Below are 19,733 nucleotides of genomic sequence, written 5' to 3' on the forward strand. Positions count from 1 at the left end.
CTGGTTAAGATCCAAAACATTTACCTGAATGATGAAGGCCGAGCACCAACATGTTCCACTAATAAATACATTTTTGCAAGTTAGACGATTGAAGCCTTTGGTTGAGCTTGTCACAAATCTGCCTCAAGAAATAGATATGTGAAAAGTGTCTTTGTCTCAAATAGTAAACTAAGTAAAAATATCATAAACCCAACAGAAATGTATTTGGTTCTGTCACATCAGCCTACATTAATGAGTAGTTACATTTTGCAAAACAACACGAGTTGATCTTTGTATAATCATATTTCAGTACTTTTCATTAATTAACCCTCTGAAACCCAAACACTAAATTTATTGATGCAGATTTTTTTTTGTCCTCTTTAAGCGCCTGCAAACCAAGAAAATATGGTTTTGTTTTGTTTTTTTAAAGATTGTTTTATTTTTTTATGAAGGATTTTGTGAAATGCAACAGCTGGCCCTGCACTTCCAACCATCAGCACTTTATTTTTTTAACAAAGTCCACCTATTAATAGGCACTGATGTTTCCATAGTTGGTATATTGTGGAACCTAAAAGTAAATTTTCTTGTCACGTAACTGATCAACATCACAATTAGGTGGCAATTGTAGTTGAAATTATTGCTCGAATGTGTTCCCACTCAGCAAACTGTTAGGAACACCTAAACTGGGCTGAAATTAACGATCATTTTTGTTGTCAGTTACTATTTCTACTGTTTTCTTGATGAACTGATTGGATGTTTAGCCTGTAAAACGTCAGAAAATAGTGAATTAGTGTTTCCCAAAGCAAAGAAACCAGAAAATCTTCACATTTAAGACGTTCTAACCAAAGAATTTAAACTTTTTTTTCTTTTACTCCAACTGATTTATCCAACTAGTTGACGATTAAGTTAATAGTTGACAACTGCTTGATTAATGGCTGCAGCTCTACTTGTCGTGGCTGCAGCTGGCGATGTAGTGAACTGGAGCCACCAAGTCTCCAAAGCTCCGACCAATTCGGCACAAGAAGGGAGAGGCGGCGTGACGAAAGCCTCTGTAGAGCAGCACTGAGATTTTAATTTCTTTTTCTTTTTTCTTAATGTCCTGTTTTCCTGTCAGAACCCCTCGTGGCCGTCAGACGATGAAGCGTCTTGATGTACGACAGCGCAGGGCCCAGTTCTGCTCTGCGCTCCACTGTCAGACTAATGAAATGGCTGTAATACCGATGTCTCCTTTTATTCTGGAAAAAACCAGCTCTGGCCTGAGCCGATGTGGTGGCAGGGGGATATGAACCATTATCCGGAAGTTTAGTGCCTCAGAACCTCCCTGAGTCATTGATACTTCATTAGGCTGAATGAAAATGGTTACTATCGGAGGGAGAAAAGGCTTCAGTGGATTTAAATACAAAAAAAAAAAAGGAAAAGAGAGTTTAGCAGCCCTGATCACAATCCCCTTTGTCAGTGAGAAAATGGAGAGAGGCAGCTCAAGGCTTTTCACGGGCAGATAAAATAGTCCATTATTTTACTTTATCCCCTCTGAAGATGCAACACACCCACACGGTTATTTGACTTGGCAGGGGAGCAGAGAGAATAAAGGCAAAGAGCAGCAGCAGCCAGCCTCCTGCGTTCGTCCTCTAGAAAAGCCCCGGCTCTTTGGCAGGTTAAGAAATCTTCCCGCCCTCCTCTAAAGGCTGCAGGTCAGGGTTTAGTGTCGAGCTCCATCAGATACGTGCGTGACAGACGACGTGCTCCGTCATTTAACGCACAAGAGCTACAAGAAACCTTCAGATTAACTACCGATTGATGCCTCGTTAATGGCTTTCATGAATAATCCACTTTAGGTTGGAGAGTAGATACATTCCACAGGATGCAACTAATGGTTTTTCCTCCGTTTTTAATCTACACATACTTTTTAATTCATCATTATGCCGAGAAAATGTCAAATTCTGACAAACGATCAATTCAAGTTATTAAAGTTTTATCTTTGATTTCTTTTTTTTTTTGATTAATCTGATTAGCAGCGAAAGTATATTTTTTATGATGTCAGAGGAAGAAGAAGAAGCTCAAATTGGTACTTAAACTTTACTTTGAGGTTTGATCAAGTGGCTTAAATGATTCTTTATTACACTTAATGCTGCTTGATCAGAGCCAGTTTTGACCCATAATTCATCATCACCTGCTGCATCACATGCAATTAAACACAAAAACTATGCTGCTCGGGCAAGTAAATGAACGTCCTTATTAAAATATACTTTTAGTTAAACTTGGAGAACCATTTTAACCGTCCACAACTCTCTTCTGCTTGGACCATCTAGCAACATTTTTGTTTTGGCGATACAACTTGTCATACTTTATTAATCAAGTATGAAAGTGAAAAGAAAATAACTTACTTTTCATCTTTGTGATTAAGTATACATGAAAAAGCATATCTATATGTGTTGTTTTTTTGTGACATGCAGCTGCTTATGGTTCAGAAACTGTCACTAGTTGGCTTCTATACTATCTTTTTTCAAAAGTTTGTGTTCAAAGATGGTACTTTTCAGTTTTTTTTCTTACTTCACCTCACTCATTATCAGAGATATTGCAGATTCTGGTTAATATCATGGAGAGACATAACACAAATGAAAATGAGATGTTGTCGTTCAAACATAATCTCAAACTTCAGTGTGCAAAAAAATAATCTAGAAGAGGTTCGATGGGCAATTTCTATAAATCTTTTATCTTGGAATGTATTTAATAAGTATTAAAATTTCATAAATATCTATAAAAATCTACATTTATGTTATGAAGATGGCAGAATTTGCTGATTTGAGATGAACAGCCCCTACATTTAAGTCAGATTCAACATGTCGATGTATGAACTTGTTTCTTCCTGTTCTCATACAGCTTTTCTACTGCGCGCCACATTTTTCATTCACTGTCATAACTCTGTTGTTTCTAAATCAACACACAAGTGACTCATCAAAAAAGCAACTCTTCCACACACTGATAGCAATTTCCAGAAACCCGGCGAACCAGCGGGCATTTGACGTCTCGCAAACACGAACCCGAGCGTCTCCCTGCAGCTTCCGTTCCTTCCGTTAATCAGGAACCTCCAGCATCACGCCTCACCTCTGTGTCCCCCCCCCCCCCTCTGTCTCCTCCCCCCCTCCAGGTGCCTACGTGTGCCGAGGCCGCTGGCTCATGCCGCTGGGGGAGGCCCTGTGGGAGAACGCCGACCTCCAGCTGTGCATCCCCATGAAGTTTAAGAGGGCGCCCCCGCTGCCGCCCCCTCCCGGCCCGGCCATGTGCTCCCTGCTCTCGGACATGCTCGCCTCCGACCCGGACGCCCGACCCCCCGCCGACCAGCTGGAGGCCAGATTGCGCTCGGCTCTCAAAGAGGACTCCCGCTGACAGAAAGCGCGCTTAAGAGACCATAATGGCTGTAACCACTATAGCCGTTACACGGACGAATTGACTGGACCCCCCGACTGCAGTTCCTCCACTATGTGTAAACATCGGCCACTTTGCTGCCTCGGGGAAGCTGGGATAAGAAATACGTATGATTATGTGGGACTGAAGGTGCTATTTTTGTCATTGAAGCAGCCGCTCGGTTTGTAAACACTGTGGAAAGCAGCATAAAGGGAAAAACTGGAGGCCATTTCCAATCCGGCCTCCAGATCCTCTTGTGGAAAGCGGTCCATTGACCTCGGACCCCCCGACTGCACTGCAGATAAAACACTCGATGGCATTCAGACTCTGGCTGTCTTTCCTGTAAACACCACGCTGTTGCTTCAGGCCTTTAATGCTCGACATAGAAAATCAATTTCAGTACATGTATAAAGAGCTGAACTGAGACACAGAGGATCGCTGCTGCTGCTGCTGCTGCTCGTCCTTAAATGCGACTCCTCATTATATCTTAATTTAGGTAATTTTTTTTGATGGGATTTGTGGACATCAGAATTTTTACTTGCTGAAAATGTAGCTGGCATCTGTCTTTATGGTTTTTGCCCCAAATAATAACATATTGATGTAGCACAGATTGAATATATCTTCAGATGTCTTGAAAGATTATTTAACAAAAAACAAAACAAAACCTTGAAACATGAATAATTTATATAAGCTGCATTTTTTCCGTTTGTGGTGTTACAAGGTATTTTAATATTTGTGCTCCGAATACGTGTAAATGAGGTGGACATGATTCAGAAATACTACTACGATAAATACTTTGTGGCTTTAATTCAATGCTGTTAACATTTCTTCTTCTTCTTCTTCTTCTTAAGCTGTTCTAACATCTAATATCTGAGGTTAACCGTCCACTACTTAAATTCCACATATCAACAACATCATTTTGACCAGTGGATCCACAGAATAGTTCAAAAATATCTCAAATGTCATCACCGCTCTCTGAATTGTTGTGCATGACGCTGCTCTCGTGATGTTCCTCATCAGATATTGAGCAGGTAGAAGTAACAGCGGTGGCTGCGGCGGATAAAATCGCTGGAAAATGCAGCGAAACAGAAAGAGCTCATCGGTGAGGAGTTAGTGGAGGACCAGAGCTTTGTTCATTAGAGGCTTGTGGTCGACATTTACTAGAACTTCCCCAGTTTGCTTGGTGGTAAAACGGCTAGTGTGTTTTAAAAAAAGCCACTTTTTGTAGCTTCTGATGTAACAACAGATATCTGCAAAGTCAATTCAAGACATCTGTAATTGCGTTTTGACTAAACAGAAGTCGAGTTAGAAATATCTACAGAGTCATTCTGACTAGTTCAAAGCTAATTTAGGATATTTAAAAAAAAATAAAAGGGAAATGCAGATATCTTGAATTTAAGGGGGAATTAAAGCTACCTTATGAGTAGTCAGAATGAAACTGGAATTACAACTCGTCTTCATTCAGCTGCAGATTGTTGATTTCTGCAATGAGAAACTCCAAACACACGTAAAAGTGACATTCGTTGTTGGAAAAATGACAACATGGATTTCTAAAATGTTGTTTGAAGCATATCTAATGCGAGATATCGGCACCACACATCTAGTCGAGCTCATAAAGGTTAGAACAGGTTGCCTGCTTTCTGCACACGTCTGTTGTTTGTCGTATTTCCTTCATATCTGATTCTGAATATTACTTGAAAATATCTCATTTTTCGGTCCGGATTTGTTCCATTTTTAAACGTTTCCTCGTTATTTCACCGGCGTGCTTTGAGTCGGTAACATATAACCGTTTTAAACCATCGAAGGCTTTAAAAGTTTACTAAAACTGCGCTACCGTGTGAGCGTTTCAGTAAAATCTCGGCTCCGAAAGGACTCGGGGCGTGAAGCTCAGTGTGACTAACGATGGCTAATATACCGTCCGCTCACGAACAGGAAATTAAAGCCAGGCATTAGGACTGTTGCAGATCGCATCCACAACGTTTATTGCTGCTCATCAGTCTTAGTCACGGCCTCCTTACTTTACTGTTCTTTTGTGATGTAACACGGATTGTGTCCAAACGTCTGCTTTTTAAAAATCGACTGTTATTTAAATAAAGATGAAATTGTGACATCTCTAATCGCTGGTAACCCGACTGTTATTTATTTCAAATGCATGATAACCCACTTAGAAAAAAGGGCAGGCATAAATGCAGCCTTGACGTGGAGGTAAGCGGCGGCTTTGTCAGCCTGTTCTTGCGATAGACGTCAGAGGTGCCAGCGGAGATTTAAACCGAGTGACCTTTGCTCCCGTGACCTTTAGCGGTGAGAGTGAGTGTTCTAGCCACATGGCAGACGTTTTGACTCGCCGGAGCAGGAAAAGTCCATTAAGAGTGAAATTATCTGGAGTACTTTGGTCTGAAGAGGAATTAAATAAACTCTATTATAGGTCTTTGGGTAAAAACACCAGAACTGAAGAAGCTACTTGATTGGGAGGCTTCACGATCCTAAAAGAGAAGCTGAGCTGCTTTTTACTGAAGCTCCTTGGATTATTAAGCCCTGGATGACTTAGAATCTACACTTTTTTTTCTCTTAAAATCATACTTGCACTGAAGAAGTTACGCCTCCAACATGAGAGATGTGAACCTTAATCTGCAGCAGTGGTTGAACGTAGCAAACTGTATTTACTCAAGTCCAAGTTCAAGGCATTTTTACTGAAGTATTTCCATTTTATGCAGCTTTATACTTAGACTCCACTACATCTAAGTGGTAAATATTGTACTTTTTACTCCACTGACACATTTTTATATTCTTATCGAGAGAAAACTTTAGTATCTTCGAATCTGGTGATTTTTGAATTCCATTTTTTCTGATAAACTAAAAGTAAAGTGCCTTAATGCGTTCAGAATATTCCTCTACGTCAGGGGTGTCGAACTGCGGTCCTCGAGGGCCGCAATCCTGCATGTTTTAGATGGTTCCCTCTTCCAACACACCTGATTCAAATGATCAGCTCATCATCAAGCTCTGCAGAAGTCTGATAACGATCCTGATCATTTGAATCAGGTGTGTTGGAAGAGAGAAACATCTAAAACATGCAGGATTGCGGCCCTCAAGGACCGGATGTCGACACCCCTGCTCTACGTCTTAAAAGGTGCAAACTATTTTACACTAGTACAGTTTTGCTCAGTTGCTTTGCTTCATTTCTCAGATCAGAATTGAAATTCTCAAAACCACTTGTTCAATATTCACATCATTGCGTCACTTGTGCACATCAAAAAATCAGTTTCTCATTTCTTTGAACAAGTTCTAAATGCTTTGTACATCCACGCTAAGGATTATGTACAGCTCTCTGCTGTTTCCTACATTATCAACTGCTTCTGTCATGTTGATCAAAATGTATAAGAATGGGTCTCTGTTGAATCGTCTCACCCCCACAACATGTAGGCATTAGTTCATCGCATCAGTCTTTACATGCAAAATGGTCGAACAAGTTGTCAGAATATGTCGAGCATCTTTCTATACATTACCATCAGACTTTTTTCTAAATCTGTCCTGAGCTGGTAAGTTGCTCCCAGGTGAATCTTGACTTTCTCTAATGAAGGGAAATGTGTGCAGCATTATGTAGATCAACCAATGATCAATCAGGTGCATCTTATGAACCATCAACTAAGACTGCACTGTAATTCCTACAGCACTGCATGTACAGTTTTCCCTAAGGAGGCTGTCCTATGTTCATATTTCTGCTTTTGTTGTTTTCTTTGTACTACACAGTTCTGTCTTTTCCTTTCTGTATCGCACTGACCTGGTCTGTCAACAAATTACAGGACAAACAGTAAAAGCCTAAATGTGAATCTTGTCCAGTCTTTTGCAATCAATCTCCCACATACACTAAGGTGTAACTCACAATTTACAATAAGTGACATCAGAACATCCCTCCAGAGTAAAACAGTTATATAGACAACATGACTAAACAATGTGACTGTCTTATCCGTACACATTGACACAAGGACTTGTCATTCTGAGGCACTGACATGTGACACAGATATTTAGCTTTGAGAGATGAACTAAGGATTTTGAGCAAGTAACTGCCTTTTGCAGGTAATCCATGGTGTTTTGCTATCCGTACGAATTGTTTTGAGAAATGCACTCACTGTTTTGCAAATGAGGAGGATGATTCGAGAAACGTACCATAGTGACTGAGAAAAACTGTCATCACGCTAACATTACGATTATTTTTTTTTGTTTAAACTCTTGGCTTTTCAGGAAAACGCATCATCACAAACCTGAGAACGGGGCGGTTCATCCTGAGTTAATGACGAGTTTTTAGAGATTTGCGGTTCCAAGCGACAATACAAACGTGATTTTACAGAATATGTTGCATTACTATAAAATAAACCACCCAGCAGTGTATAAAGTGGTTAAAACTGGCCGACCGTACACATCTGAAGCAGTAAAATGCAACACACACATGAATGCAGCAGTAATATTAATCCTAAAGCACCGCATAAAACAGGCAGTTTTCAGCAGAAAAAATGAAATATTTCTGATAACATACTTTTACTGAACGCAGGACATCTACCTGCAGTGGAATATGTTCACAGTGTGATACGGACACTTTTTCTGAAGGATCTGAATACTTGAACTCAGATCTGCAGTCCACATTTTGTGCTAAATGCATCAAAGTGTGAGCTGATACGAGGCTTCATCGTTTTTTTAGGCACCAAACTCCCTCATGTAACAGTAAAAGCAACATTAGGAGAGAATCTGCTGCTTAAAAAAGAGAACTTATCTTTGGAAGAACTAGATTTGACTAACTTGTACCTGCCAAAAGCTCTTATCCTCCATTACTCAAAATTGAAATCGCATTAGAAAGGGATCAATTTACAGCCAGTGTGGACAAGAGGAGACATTACAGTGAGCAATAACTCTTGCTTTGCAACTGTACTCTGCTCTTAAAAATCAGCTGAGGTCATTCGGATGGATCCTCAGGGTATCGTAAAGTTAAATCCGACAAAGTGTTGCCGAGGTACTGACGGAGTTTTATTTAAAACAATGTACAGCCCAGTGAGGTTTCAGGCAAACACACCGTCGTCTGTGCTGTATTAACTACACATTGGTGCAGATTTGTGGTCGACCGATGCAGCCAGTTTGAGAGAGCATCAGCAGCTCAAATACCACGATGCTTTTAAATGATAAAATACACAAAATTCCTGCTTCCTTAACTGGATCTGCGCTCCATCTGTAGTATTTTAAACAAAGCGACTACATAAATGTCTACAAGCGCTCAAGAACTAAACTTTCCAATAATAAAAACCGATAAATCAAAGAAAAATAAGAGTTTAGTGCCCTTATTGAAGGTATTTCTCAGAAGAAAGCAGCATCTGTGACTAATCATATAGAATCAGAGCTGCATATATTCCTCTGTTACACCAACCATCCATTAAAAACAAGATACTGTCGATCACAAACACATACAGTTCACATTTTGGGTCTTCTGAGTGTCTCTTAAGCAGTAAATCCTCTTCACACTACTTCTGTATAAGCGTAGGAAAGTGGGTGAGGTGGTATTTTCTGTTAAGTAAAGCTCAAAGTAAAAAGTCTGTCTCCATTCAGGTGTAAGAGAGTTTATGAAAAACAAGACGGGTGAAGACAACAAGGTGCAGAAAATGCAGGAGGAGGTGGAGGAGAGTTACAAACTCTGATCAGGCAAAAACATAAACAGAAATTTCAGTGTTTTGTTTTTTTTTAGTTATGTTTAGAGCTCTATTTTGGTTTATTGGTGAACTTTTTCTCCACACCAGCCCCTGCATCTCTTCTCCTGGACTATTTAAAGGAGCATTAACAACCTATAAGACACAGCAAACTCACTCCAGCTGATCCAGCTCAGCGAGAGCACCGTGTTCTACAGTTTCTATTCATTACTCTGCACTTTCATGCGTGTAAAAAAAGTGTAAAAACGGGACGAAGGGGTCAAATATGTGCATTATCAACACACTTAAAGCCCTTTTCTCTTCTTTTGTGTGCTCATTTTTTACAGATAAATCCTGTAACCTTCAATTCAGCAGAGTTCAAGCGAACTCGCTCCACTTGTACTCATGTTGCAGCGAAGATTAGACCCCAAACTCCTCCACAGCACAAATCAGCTCAGCCAGTGTGAGCGGGAGGAGGCGGGTGGTGGTGGTGGTGGTGGTGGTGGGAGTCCTTTTTCAGATTTCACAGCTGATAGGAGCGAGCAAGCGTGGAGAGAAAGCCCGAATGTGGCCGATTCCTCACTGCGTCAGGACTGCAACACCGACACACAGCAGAGCGCAGTCACGACACACATCCAGGAAATTACGCACCGCCGCTCAGCCTCTATCGCGCCGAGCAGCTCCAGTCTATATGAGACATAGGTCGCTGCGTGCTTTATTGCTGGCTATTTTTCAAATGACAAACCCCTTTTTCCAGTAACAGAGCGGCCGAACACGGCGTTCAGTCACTGCTCAATAGACAGGTAACTGATAATTGGATAGGCTGCGTCAAATGAGCCAGCAAAACGCCCTCACAGGGGAATCATTGGGGGGGTTTCCTGCCAAGAGGTGAAACCTTTGACATTGGGGAATACATTACAGGAGCCTCTTTTATGCAGTGACCTTTCTGGCTATATTAAGTTCAATCACTTGTGACAGGAACGACTTCTTTCACATCACAGTAGCTGAAATATACTTTATTCTTTGAGGAAAGAAACGATCAAACCTCTGGATTTTACCAGAAACCCAAGAATGCATGACAGAAAAACAAGAAACAGGATTAACTGAGGGGCTTTAAAAAGCAATTTATGTAACACTAATATTCAATTTCCTGCCCTATAAATCAAAATTGCGCAATTATACAACGGCTGCCCAGTGAGGACACTTCCCACTGTTCATTCATCCACTGCCAAGCGTTAATGAACGCTTGACTCGTAATGGGTTTCCTATTTAATTGCAACATAAACATGATTAACTCAAACCATGATGCTAAGCAGGTCTCTCTTCCCAGACGACATTTATTTAAGGGACACCTTTCGATGTTTCTTCCCCAGACATGTGTAACATTTGAATTTAAAACGGCCTTCAAGTCGAACGGAACCAGCGCTGCTTTTTGACAGAGTTCATTATCGAGGCGCTTTTCCTCAGGAAGAGGAGCAAACTCACATGTATGATTTCACATGCTTTTGCAGAGACCGTACATGTAGAGAGTGTTTGCATCTTAAATTGAACTCAAATTCCTTACGTCCTCTCGCTTTCTCCTTATCGAAGAAACGCAGCAGCTTTGCCTGGTGTGTTCTAGATAAAAAAAAAAAGGGAGCGGCATATTCTGTGAGAAGAACCATTATCTACAGTTTCACTACAAATACTGCAGAAGCACGTCCCTGGAATATTGTTCTGATAAATAAAGTAGTTTGTGAGCGTATGTAAATCTGAGTGCAGCGTCCTGATAAAAAAAACGTGGTTGGGTTCAGTCCATTCCTGGACCATACAGGTCCTTCACCATGTACGGTCCCTCCAGCTCGTAGCCCATCTTCCTGTAGTAGTTCCTGGTTCCTACACCTGCGGGACAAACCACACACAGGTTTGTGACACAGAATGACACGAATCAGAAAAAACAGACATTTATTTGATTATTTATTTAACAAAAACGGAAAGAAAAAAGGAATCAACAGGTGTTACCAACCGCTGAACGACAGACGCCACATACTGTAGATATTTTCCACACAGTGTGACCTGCTGTTAGATTGACCTTGTCTCCACTTTGGGGCAAATTTATAGTTGGAACTAATGAATGAAGTTACTGCTGTTGCTCCATGTGCGTCTATCTTTGTAGACGCTCACATGGATGCTGCAACTGTTAGATGTTGCAGGTGTTTAATAAACTCAGAGGAAATAGTCAGAAACAGCTGGAAGCAACAAACTTCAACATCTTGTGGGGGAAAAAAAACTTGAGTGTGTTGAGTATCATTTATTGATGCTGTTGGTGTCTGTTTTTATAATTATGGACATTTTATTTTTGAGCCTCATAGATTTGAAATGGCGGAGCCAAATGAGTGAGAAATGTGTGACACACAAACTGTATATTAGGCCTCTGTGATGTTTTTTGGATGAATATTGGTGCTGAAATGTAGAAAAAGTCTCCCCAAGGTCACTTATGGTGGCTGACAGGGGCAAATGACGCGCATAGACACGAACAAGCTGCAAATACATGAATGTGTTGCATAAACAGAAATGCACTGCGAAAGGAAAACGCTGCATCTCCAGTCACACAACGGAAGAGCCCCAGGCCTCTAGGGGCAGCAGTGAGCTTTTCACCTGAGAGGCAGACAACGGTGAGCGAGACAAGTAACGCTAGCTGAGGTAAAAGCTGTATGAAAATGTATTCTCTCGTCTCCATGGATAAACATAACAGAGAGAACACAGGGAGATGGGAGTAAAACACCACTTCAGCACCATATAATCACAGTGACTGGAAAGCTAAAAAACTACCCCTTGAGGCCTGTGGCACTTCCGTTGTGTGACTGGATATGCAGCGTTTTCTTTTTGCATTTGTTTTCATTTATGCAGCGCGTTCCTGTTTATGCAACACATTCACATATATGCAGCTCATTTGTGTACATGCACGTCATTTGTCCCTGTCAGCCACCGTAGTCACTTCCCACAAATCAAAGTACTGTTGATTGCGTGTGATGGTTCAGTTCAGACTTGTTCAAAGCTCCGACCTCGAAGAATTGCGTGATTTTTTTACGGCAATGTTACAAGGACGCCCATTCTGACACGAAGCCGACGCAATCAGCCGCCATCACGTTAACGAAACAGAGCCTGTAAGGGGCTATATTGGTGCTGACTTCAAAATATTTGTATCATTTGGGCTCTAAAACTGACGAGTGCTCAATTTCTGAAAATACGACTCAAATATTCTGTGTAGCAGCGAGTTTAACTGTTTGACTAAAACACATTTTAAATGCAAAAATCTACCTGCAGCGCTGAACTTTCGTCTCCACTTTATGGCAGTAATTACACAAACGCTGTTCCAGTGACGTATACGCCGGTGCTGACGTGTTGTGTTTACAATCATTACTGACTAACAACATGAGTGTGTTCTGTAAACAGATACAGTTATCATTAGTCACTACGAGTGTCGCCAAGCGGACCAGGAGCAAGGTGGGAATGTTTCCATTTGCAGTGCTTTTAAGGAAAACTGCACACGGATTACAATATTCTTGTCTTGACACTTTTATTTTCAGATGCATATGAATGTTTGTAGTCAGATGTCTGAGGAGGGGGTAAACTACACCCTTCTGTGTACTTCTTACCTGAGATTACGGCCAGTTTGCCGGAGCCATGTTCGTCTCTGGCGATTCTCTCCGCCTCCTCCATCAGCATCATACCAAAACCCTAAAGAGATAAACATAAACCACTTTGTCAAATCAGTCACTTTTCCACAAATCTTCATCTTAAATTTCTTTACTCTGAAGTGGGCCAAAGAAAACAGATTCCAGGTGTGATCTCAGACAGTGCAGGAGAAAAACAATCACATTCACAGCTGGTAAAAAAATTGACGGGTGGAAGAGCTTATTTTCTACGACAAGTGTGTGTTTGAAAATGCAGCCACCTGATGCTGGAACTTGCTGGGGTCTCGGCTGCTCACGGGGACGACGCTGCCGTAGACGTGCAGCTCTCGGACGATGGAGACTCCTCCTTTGAGCTCCGGACGGAAAGACTGCGGAGAGCAGCGACGCAGCCGAAGCAGGCCGATGAGGATGTCCTGCTCCGGATCCTCGTAGGAGAGGAAGGTCTCCCAGCCGCCGTTTGCCACGTAGTCCCTCCTCACCAGCTCCACCTGCAAACAGAATCTGTATTAGTTAACAGTGTTCAAAGAATATCACTCACAGGTTTTTTGTTTTTGTCATCAGTACACAATCTTTCATCCACTTATCTGAAACTCTGTGAAGGGGAATGCGCAAGTTACCTGGTAAGGTCTGACTTTGTGGTGGATCTCCTGAATGCCCACTTCTCGGGTTCTCACATCTCGACACTGCAAACGCATCAAAAAAGCTTAGAAACGTACATTCTCTGGACGAGTCTGAGAATTTAAAGAGCCCATATCATCCCCTTCCTTCTGCAAACGCGCAAAATCCAAGCCAAAGGTAGTTATCCTCTCCCACAGAAAACTTCTTACCTACCTGAAACACGCAATTTAAAGTCCAGGCTTTTCTTTCGTTACTTATCTACATCACCATGTAACACATCTGCGCAACGCCTGCTTAGCTGCTAATTTCCCATTTTGAAAATGTTCCATTCATCATTTCTTTCCTGCTAGAGCCACTTCTATCAGAGCTACGTCTCTCAACTATACTCATAGTTCAGAGGTTGCAGTCCGAAACCAACATTGCCTTGCTTTTGTCGGGCCAGTTGACCAATCAGAGCAGCTCTTCAGAAGAGAGCCTTTAAAGAGACAAGATTTTCAGTTTCACATAGAAATGCTGCAGCAATGCACAGTATGAGAAAAGTAATGTAGTTTTTGAACATTAAAGTATGTAAAGATATTCTAGTAGACCTGAAAAATAAATGTATGAATCTGAAAGCATACACAACATGGGTTCTTTAAGGTTTCTGTTTTTTTCAGTTTCAGTTTTCTAGAACATAAAACATAGAATACTTTAAGTTTTTACTAAATTAAATCCTGTATTTTACACTAAAGAGGGTGGGCTTTTTTAGGATGATAACATTGTGTGATTACCACTTTTAAAGGAACCAGTGCGCAGCCAGAAATACACAAAAGATGTTGCTGCAGGCAGCCCGATGCAACAACAGGAATTCATCTCACCGTTATGAGCCTCACTATCACGTCTTTTTACACCATATAAGGACCGTATTAGACTGTTAGTGCAAGTTATTGCTTATGCTAACGCAACATTTCTGAACGTCACCACCCAGGAACTATTGTGAAGCAGGAGATGATGGAAGGAGTTTCTCGCAGAGGTTCGTGCTGACATCAACAAAAATGTCTCGACAAAACACATTTTCAGGATTATTTGACAACAGATCATTTTCACTCATCAGGGAACAATAGAAGATGAAACAGCAGCCACAGTGGGCTGCACAACAAGACGTGTTGTGTGAAATACTGTCAGCGTGTGCAGCATGAAATCAGATCGCGTTTGTTCTTGGTGATGAAAAAGAACAATCACTGACAGATGTCTGTTTGGCTGCACTGTAGATACACCAGTGGCTCTTTTGTGGTACTTTTGATAAAGTAGTTGTTCAAGGAGCGTTTGCTGTAATATTAAACGGCACTTGATGTTCCCATGGTAACCACTGGTTTGTCCAAATCAACCAGGTCGGACGTGTTAAGGATTACGACTTTAAATGCTTTCTGTTTCAAGGATGAACGACCATTTCTTAAAACGAAATAAGTGATGGGAAAACTAAAGTCTTGGACAAGACTTTTTTTTGTGTATATCAAAAACAAAAAAAAAAAAACGATGCTTCAGCAACAGATAAAGTTAGTTGCATGAAGCTGCAAGCCAGCCTGAAAAGTTTTCAACCCTATGAATCCCCAAATCTGCAGGCAGGTTTGAAAAGGCTTCATTTAGTACGCCTTTCATCAAAGCCAGTAACTGTAGGAACAGAAAGAACCATCACTCAAAATGATGACGCTTCACCAAAATCACTATTTTTCATGTCTCGTTTAAAAATTCACCAAAAATAAACCCTTTGCACAAAACAGATTCTGGCAAAAACAAAAAAGTTTGTGCTCCTCGCCACAACCAGGAAGCCGTTAGTGACTCCGTTGTGAACAACAGTCATGTGGCAAAAATTCAGTGACTGTGGGGTTGAACTGGGTTGAAGTGCAGGCTGTGTTTATACAGAGCAGCTAGGACACAAGTTAGGAAACTAATAAAAATATTTATGTGTAGTCACCATTATTTCCAACATTTAGAATGTTGTACATACTGATTTCTTTTTTTTTTCTTTTTCTTTTTTTTTTTGTAAAATACGTAAACTAATTAACTTTTTTTTTCTCAAAATTTTTTCATCTTTTTCTGTGTTAAAGATAGACTCAAGTTCTCTCTACTTCTAGTCATGGTTGTGCTGTTTCCATAGAAGACTTTATATTGCAGTGAAAAATGAACCCACAGTTACTAAAAATATAACCGGCACAAAAAAACTGCTCAGAAACTGCTTCAAAAAGTCAACGATTAGATAATTTAAACAAATGCAGCACAACTGTGCTGCAGAAATGGGGTGCAACATTTGACAAAAATTCAACACAGTTCGGAACTTCTAATAACTTGTTTAACTGTAAACTAAATTTTATAATTCATCCTACATCCACCCAACCGGTCGAGGCAGATGGCTGTCCCTCCCTAAGCCTGGTTCTGTCGGAGTTTTTTTTTACCCTTGTGGGGGTTTTCGGTTCCTTCCCACTGTTGTAGACTGCTTTCGGACTGCTGAAGCTTATAGGGAATCCAAATGTTTTGGATTGTTGGGTGTTTCTGTCTCTGCCTTTGTTAAGCGCTATGAGATGGCTTGTTGTTGTAAATATGCGCTATACAAATAAAATTGAATTGAGCTGGTTTCCACCAAACGGTATGAAAATAGCATGATTTTGCTAACAAACGATGACACAATGCAGGGCAAAGTCAAGAAGATGTATTACAGTATTTCACTGTGACCATCAATAAAGATCCTTCCAGCAGAAGCTAAGAGGGGCTCTTCACCCCATACGTCTTTTTTGATGGAACTTGGTGAGGGGTCTTCTGCTTCAATGTCTTCAGCTGGCGATTCTGTGGCGTGGTGTTTTCAGGCTGGCTGGACTTCTGCTAAACTAGTAATCTATTTTCTGCCTTGAAACATAAATTCAATAAATGTGCAGGGAACGTGGGAGGGAGGATGCTCAATTCTGTGCTCCAACAGTCCTCAACTGCACCTGAGAGGTTTTTTAATCTGTCGTTTTACCCTATCATAGCAATATAGGAAAATGATTCTGACAGTCAGCACTTGTGTTTTGGCAGCCGCCGCCGCCGCCGCCACTAGAGTCCTACGGTCCCTTCTCTTGGATCGTATCCCAGCTGGAAAAGTCTATTAGCTTCCTTACTCAGAATAAGCTGACACAGAGTCTTCTAGGCTAATATGAAAGGCCTTTGAGTCTCACCTCAGTGCCCATGTCCTTCATCCTGGCCAGTGCCAGCTCTCGCAGGTTGCCGTGCTCCACTCCGGAGCTCACCAGCGGCATGGGGATATCCCTGATGGGAAGCAATGAGGAGACGGATGATACATGAGATGATGGTATATTAGCTTTAAGCAGCTTTAAACAGGGGTATTACAACTATACCACATAAGAAATACAGAAGTGTGTGAATATCTGCATACATCTGACGTATTAACAATTACTTTTACTGTAGATTAATTCCTCTCTTGTCTCAATAAATTAATCAAAATGTCTGGTCAAATGCGAAAAATGTCCATCAGTGCTTCAAAAAGCTCAAGATAATGTCCTTAAATGTCTTGCTTCGCCCACAACCCAAAGACATTCAGTTTACTGTCACAAACGAGTAAAGAAACCAGAAAATATTCAAATTTAAAAAGCTGAAATCTGAGAATTTACACTTGTTTCTCCAAATCAATTACTTCAACCAACAGGCCAACAGTCAGAATTTTTGCAGATCCATTTCAAGATTAATCATCGTGGCTCTACATCACTCTGAAATGCACAGAATTTGCTCTTTCAAATATGTTTAGACTTATTTTATTTCTTATAACTGTATTTTAAAGCTACCACATGAATGCTTTTATTTCATGTGAATATATCACATCTAAAAATCTTACGATGGCTCAGTAATGTAAAGACATTTTTCAGAAAACACATACATTTATTTATGTAACAAGTGCAGTACCAAAATTTCCGACTTGTCGGCTGAACTGCAGGCTGTGTTTACACGGAGCAGCGTGGAAATTAATTAGAGAGAATGAGAAGAAAGTAAAACACACTTGATCAATAAAATAAATGCAGCATGGTGAAATGTCTGTAGAGTTTAGGTGCAGACTAATGTGAAAAAGTTTCTTGAGGTAATAAAAATGCAAATCAACAGCATGTGAAACCCCATTTTTGTCCAAGTTTGGCAACAAATAAAAAACTTCTGTTATTTCTTTCTTCATGATTTAGGGCATTGTAACTTGCACAAGCTGCTTAGGGTTTAGAGCCACAGTCTCCTGTTAACTCGCTCACCTCTGCACCCGGTACACTCGTGTCCAGGGTGGCACCAGCGCCAGAATCCGGGCCACCAGGTCCACCAGAGCGCTCGGCGTGTAGCTCTTGTAGCGGCCCGTCTTCCACAGCTCGTACAGACCCGTGCCTCGGATCACCAGCGTCGGGTACAGCTTCAAACCGTCGGGCCTGAACGCTGGATTCTCAAAAAACTCCTGCAAACACAGATACAGATCCACGTTGCACATTAAAGCGTATCTATACGTGACGCAAACTGAAATGGATTTAACACACTTCAGTATTTCCAGATGAATCATTTGATGTGATTGTAGCTCTTTTACCCCAAGTCCCTGTGTAAATGAGTTTGAACTATAGATGCAGTGGATCTAAAGAAATGCCCACAGAGTTTGTTTTATTCATTTTGCCCCTTGACGTGGAAAGAAAAGTGCTGGAGTGTTCAATGGAACTCGGTCCATTTGCAAAGTCGCTGACTCCTTAACCTAAAGGCAGACATCCATTGAGTTTGAACACAGCAGAGGACAGCAGAACAGTGCTCAGTTATTCAATTGAAGGAAACAAATGCTGCTGTCTGGTTTTGTGCAGTGAGGGGAATCGGCGTAATTTCCAGCCATTCTCCTCCCCCCCTTCCGCCGCCAACTATCATGATCGGGACCGTGAAGATCTGGAACCGAGGCACATTCTCCAAAATAGGCTGCATTATCAGTATCTCATAATCTCATTCTCGTCACAGCTCATAATCACAACAGGACACGTCCCACATGGCCCTGCAGTAAACCTAAAGGGAGGGGAGGAGAGGGAGCCGATCTGACGAATAACAATTCTTCGACAACAGGGGGAAAAAAAAAAAGAAAAAAAAAAAAGGGAGTCTAGAGACCATTTTGGGGGGATTCTGCACCTGCTACCGCTTTGAATGTCGTATCACAGCTCCTGTTGGTTGCTGGAGAGGAACCCTGTTAAAGATGCCTCCCCTGGGAAACGGGAGCATCTGTACACATGAGATAAGTGAGAGAGGATCTCAGGCTGGGAGCAAGTTGTAATCGAATTTCATTATCAGGACAGCCGGGATGGACTCGAGGAGGATGCAAAGTTCTCTTGCTGCTGCCCTCTGCGGGTCCTGAACCGGCCTGTGATCCAGACACACAGTCGGAACTCGATGCAGCACACAGTATATGAGTCACACATAATAGCTGAAAAGAGACGAATTTTTTTTAAAAAAAAAGAAAAGAAAAGAAAAATCAAGAGATCCCTGCTTCCTTCAGCTGGCAAACAGTAGTGAAGAGGTCTGTGCTGGAGCCTGAATGGAATCATTATTATCAATTTTCATGGATGGTCTTTCACATTTAACATCCCTCTACTGCAATCTCAGCTGCTATTTGCATCATATTAGCAGCATTTACTTCTCATTTTTCATCAAATTGGACACATATCCATTATCTTTACCCCACTTAATCCATTTAAGGGTCACATGGACACTGGAGTCTTGGAATAAGACCGGCTGCGCAATTTTGGCTAAACTTAACATCACATTTCACTCAATAGTAAAAAAAAAAATTGTTCAGGCATTGTGTTCCTTAGTGGTTTATGTTATAATTCTACCGAGTCACCAAATTTCCAAATCCTACACATAAAGGTGTTAAATATTTGGACTCTGACAGCAAATTACCTTTGATTACACTTAATGAAACTTCCTCAAGTGTGCACAACCTTCCATTAAATTAAGTATTAGCAATTACGCAAACATCTAGCAGACACTGAGCAACATCAGGATTCGACTCCTGAGGGAAATATCTGCCGCTAAGTGCTCCACAGCTTGACAGCTAGTTGCTAACTGTGCGGTTCTGTGCTGGTAAAGTGGATCTGAATGGCTTTATCACAGCTGTGAGATCAGCTGTATGTGAAACTGCACTGATGAGAACGAAAACATAAAGCTGGAGTCGGAAAAGCAGAGCGTGATGCTGAAAGATGCTAAGGAGAGGTTCATCGTGTTACGTTTGGCATCTTTTACAGGGCGTTGGAGAAGTGGAAGCGAATTTTCAGCATCTTTCCTTGAAAAATTCTGACCTTTTTTATGATTGTTAAAATAGTTGACTCACTGGAGCTCCACAACACGGACATGTCTTCACCAG

The 19,733-nt window shown here is 41.2% G+C and overlaps 2 protein-coding genes across 2 annotated transcripts in view; one reads left to right on the forward strand and one right to left on the reverse strand.

Moving 5' to 3' along the window:
- The window catches only part of LOC103362993 (serine/threonine-protein kinase pdik1l), a 12,399-nt gene extending 6,898 nt beyond the window's left edge, over positions 1 to 5,501 (forward strand). The window contains exon 4 of the mRNA XM_008289558.1: positions 3,128 to 5,501. Within this exon, the coding sequence (XP_008287780.1) occupies positions 3,128 to 3,366 (239 nt within the window). The 3' untranslated portion in view covers positions 3,367 to 5,501. The remainder of the gene's footprint in view (positions 1 to 3,127) is intronic.
- A 4,537-nt stretch (positions 5,502 to 10,038) lies between these two features.
- elp3 (elongator acetyltransferase complex subunit 3) overlaps positions 10,039 to 19,733 on the reverse strand; it is a 28,802-nt gene continuing 19,107 nt past the window's right edge. Inside the window, exons 10-15 of the mRNA XM_008289557.1 lie at positions 17,608 to 17,801; positions 16,534 to 16,624; positions 13,345 to 13,410; positions 12,988 to 13,215; positions 12,689 to 12,770; positions 10,039 to 10,931 (exon numbers count right to left, since the gene is read on the reverse strand). Of these exons, the coding sequence (XP_008287779.1) occupies positions 10,840 to 10,931; positions 12,689 to 12,770; positions 12,988 to 13,215; positions 13,345 to 13,410; positions 16,534 to 16,624; positions 17,608 to 17,801 (753 nt within the window). The 3' untranslated portion in view covers positions 10,039 to 10,839. The remainder of the gene's footprint in view (positions 10,932 to 12,688; positions 12,771 to 12,987; positions 13,216 to 13,344; positions 13,411 to 16,533; positions 16,625 to 17,607; positions 17,802 to 19,733) is intronic.

This window comes from Stegastes partitus, unplaced genomic scaffold, assembly GCF_000690725.1.
Source record: "Stegastes partitus isolate 25-593 unplaced genomic scaffold, Stegastes_partitus-1.0.2 Scaffold621, whole genome shotgun sequence".
NCBI classification, from domain to species: Eukaryota; Metazoa; Chordata; class Actinopteri; family Pomacentridae; genus Stegastes; species Stegastes partitus.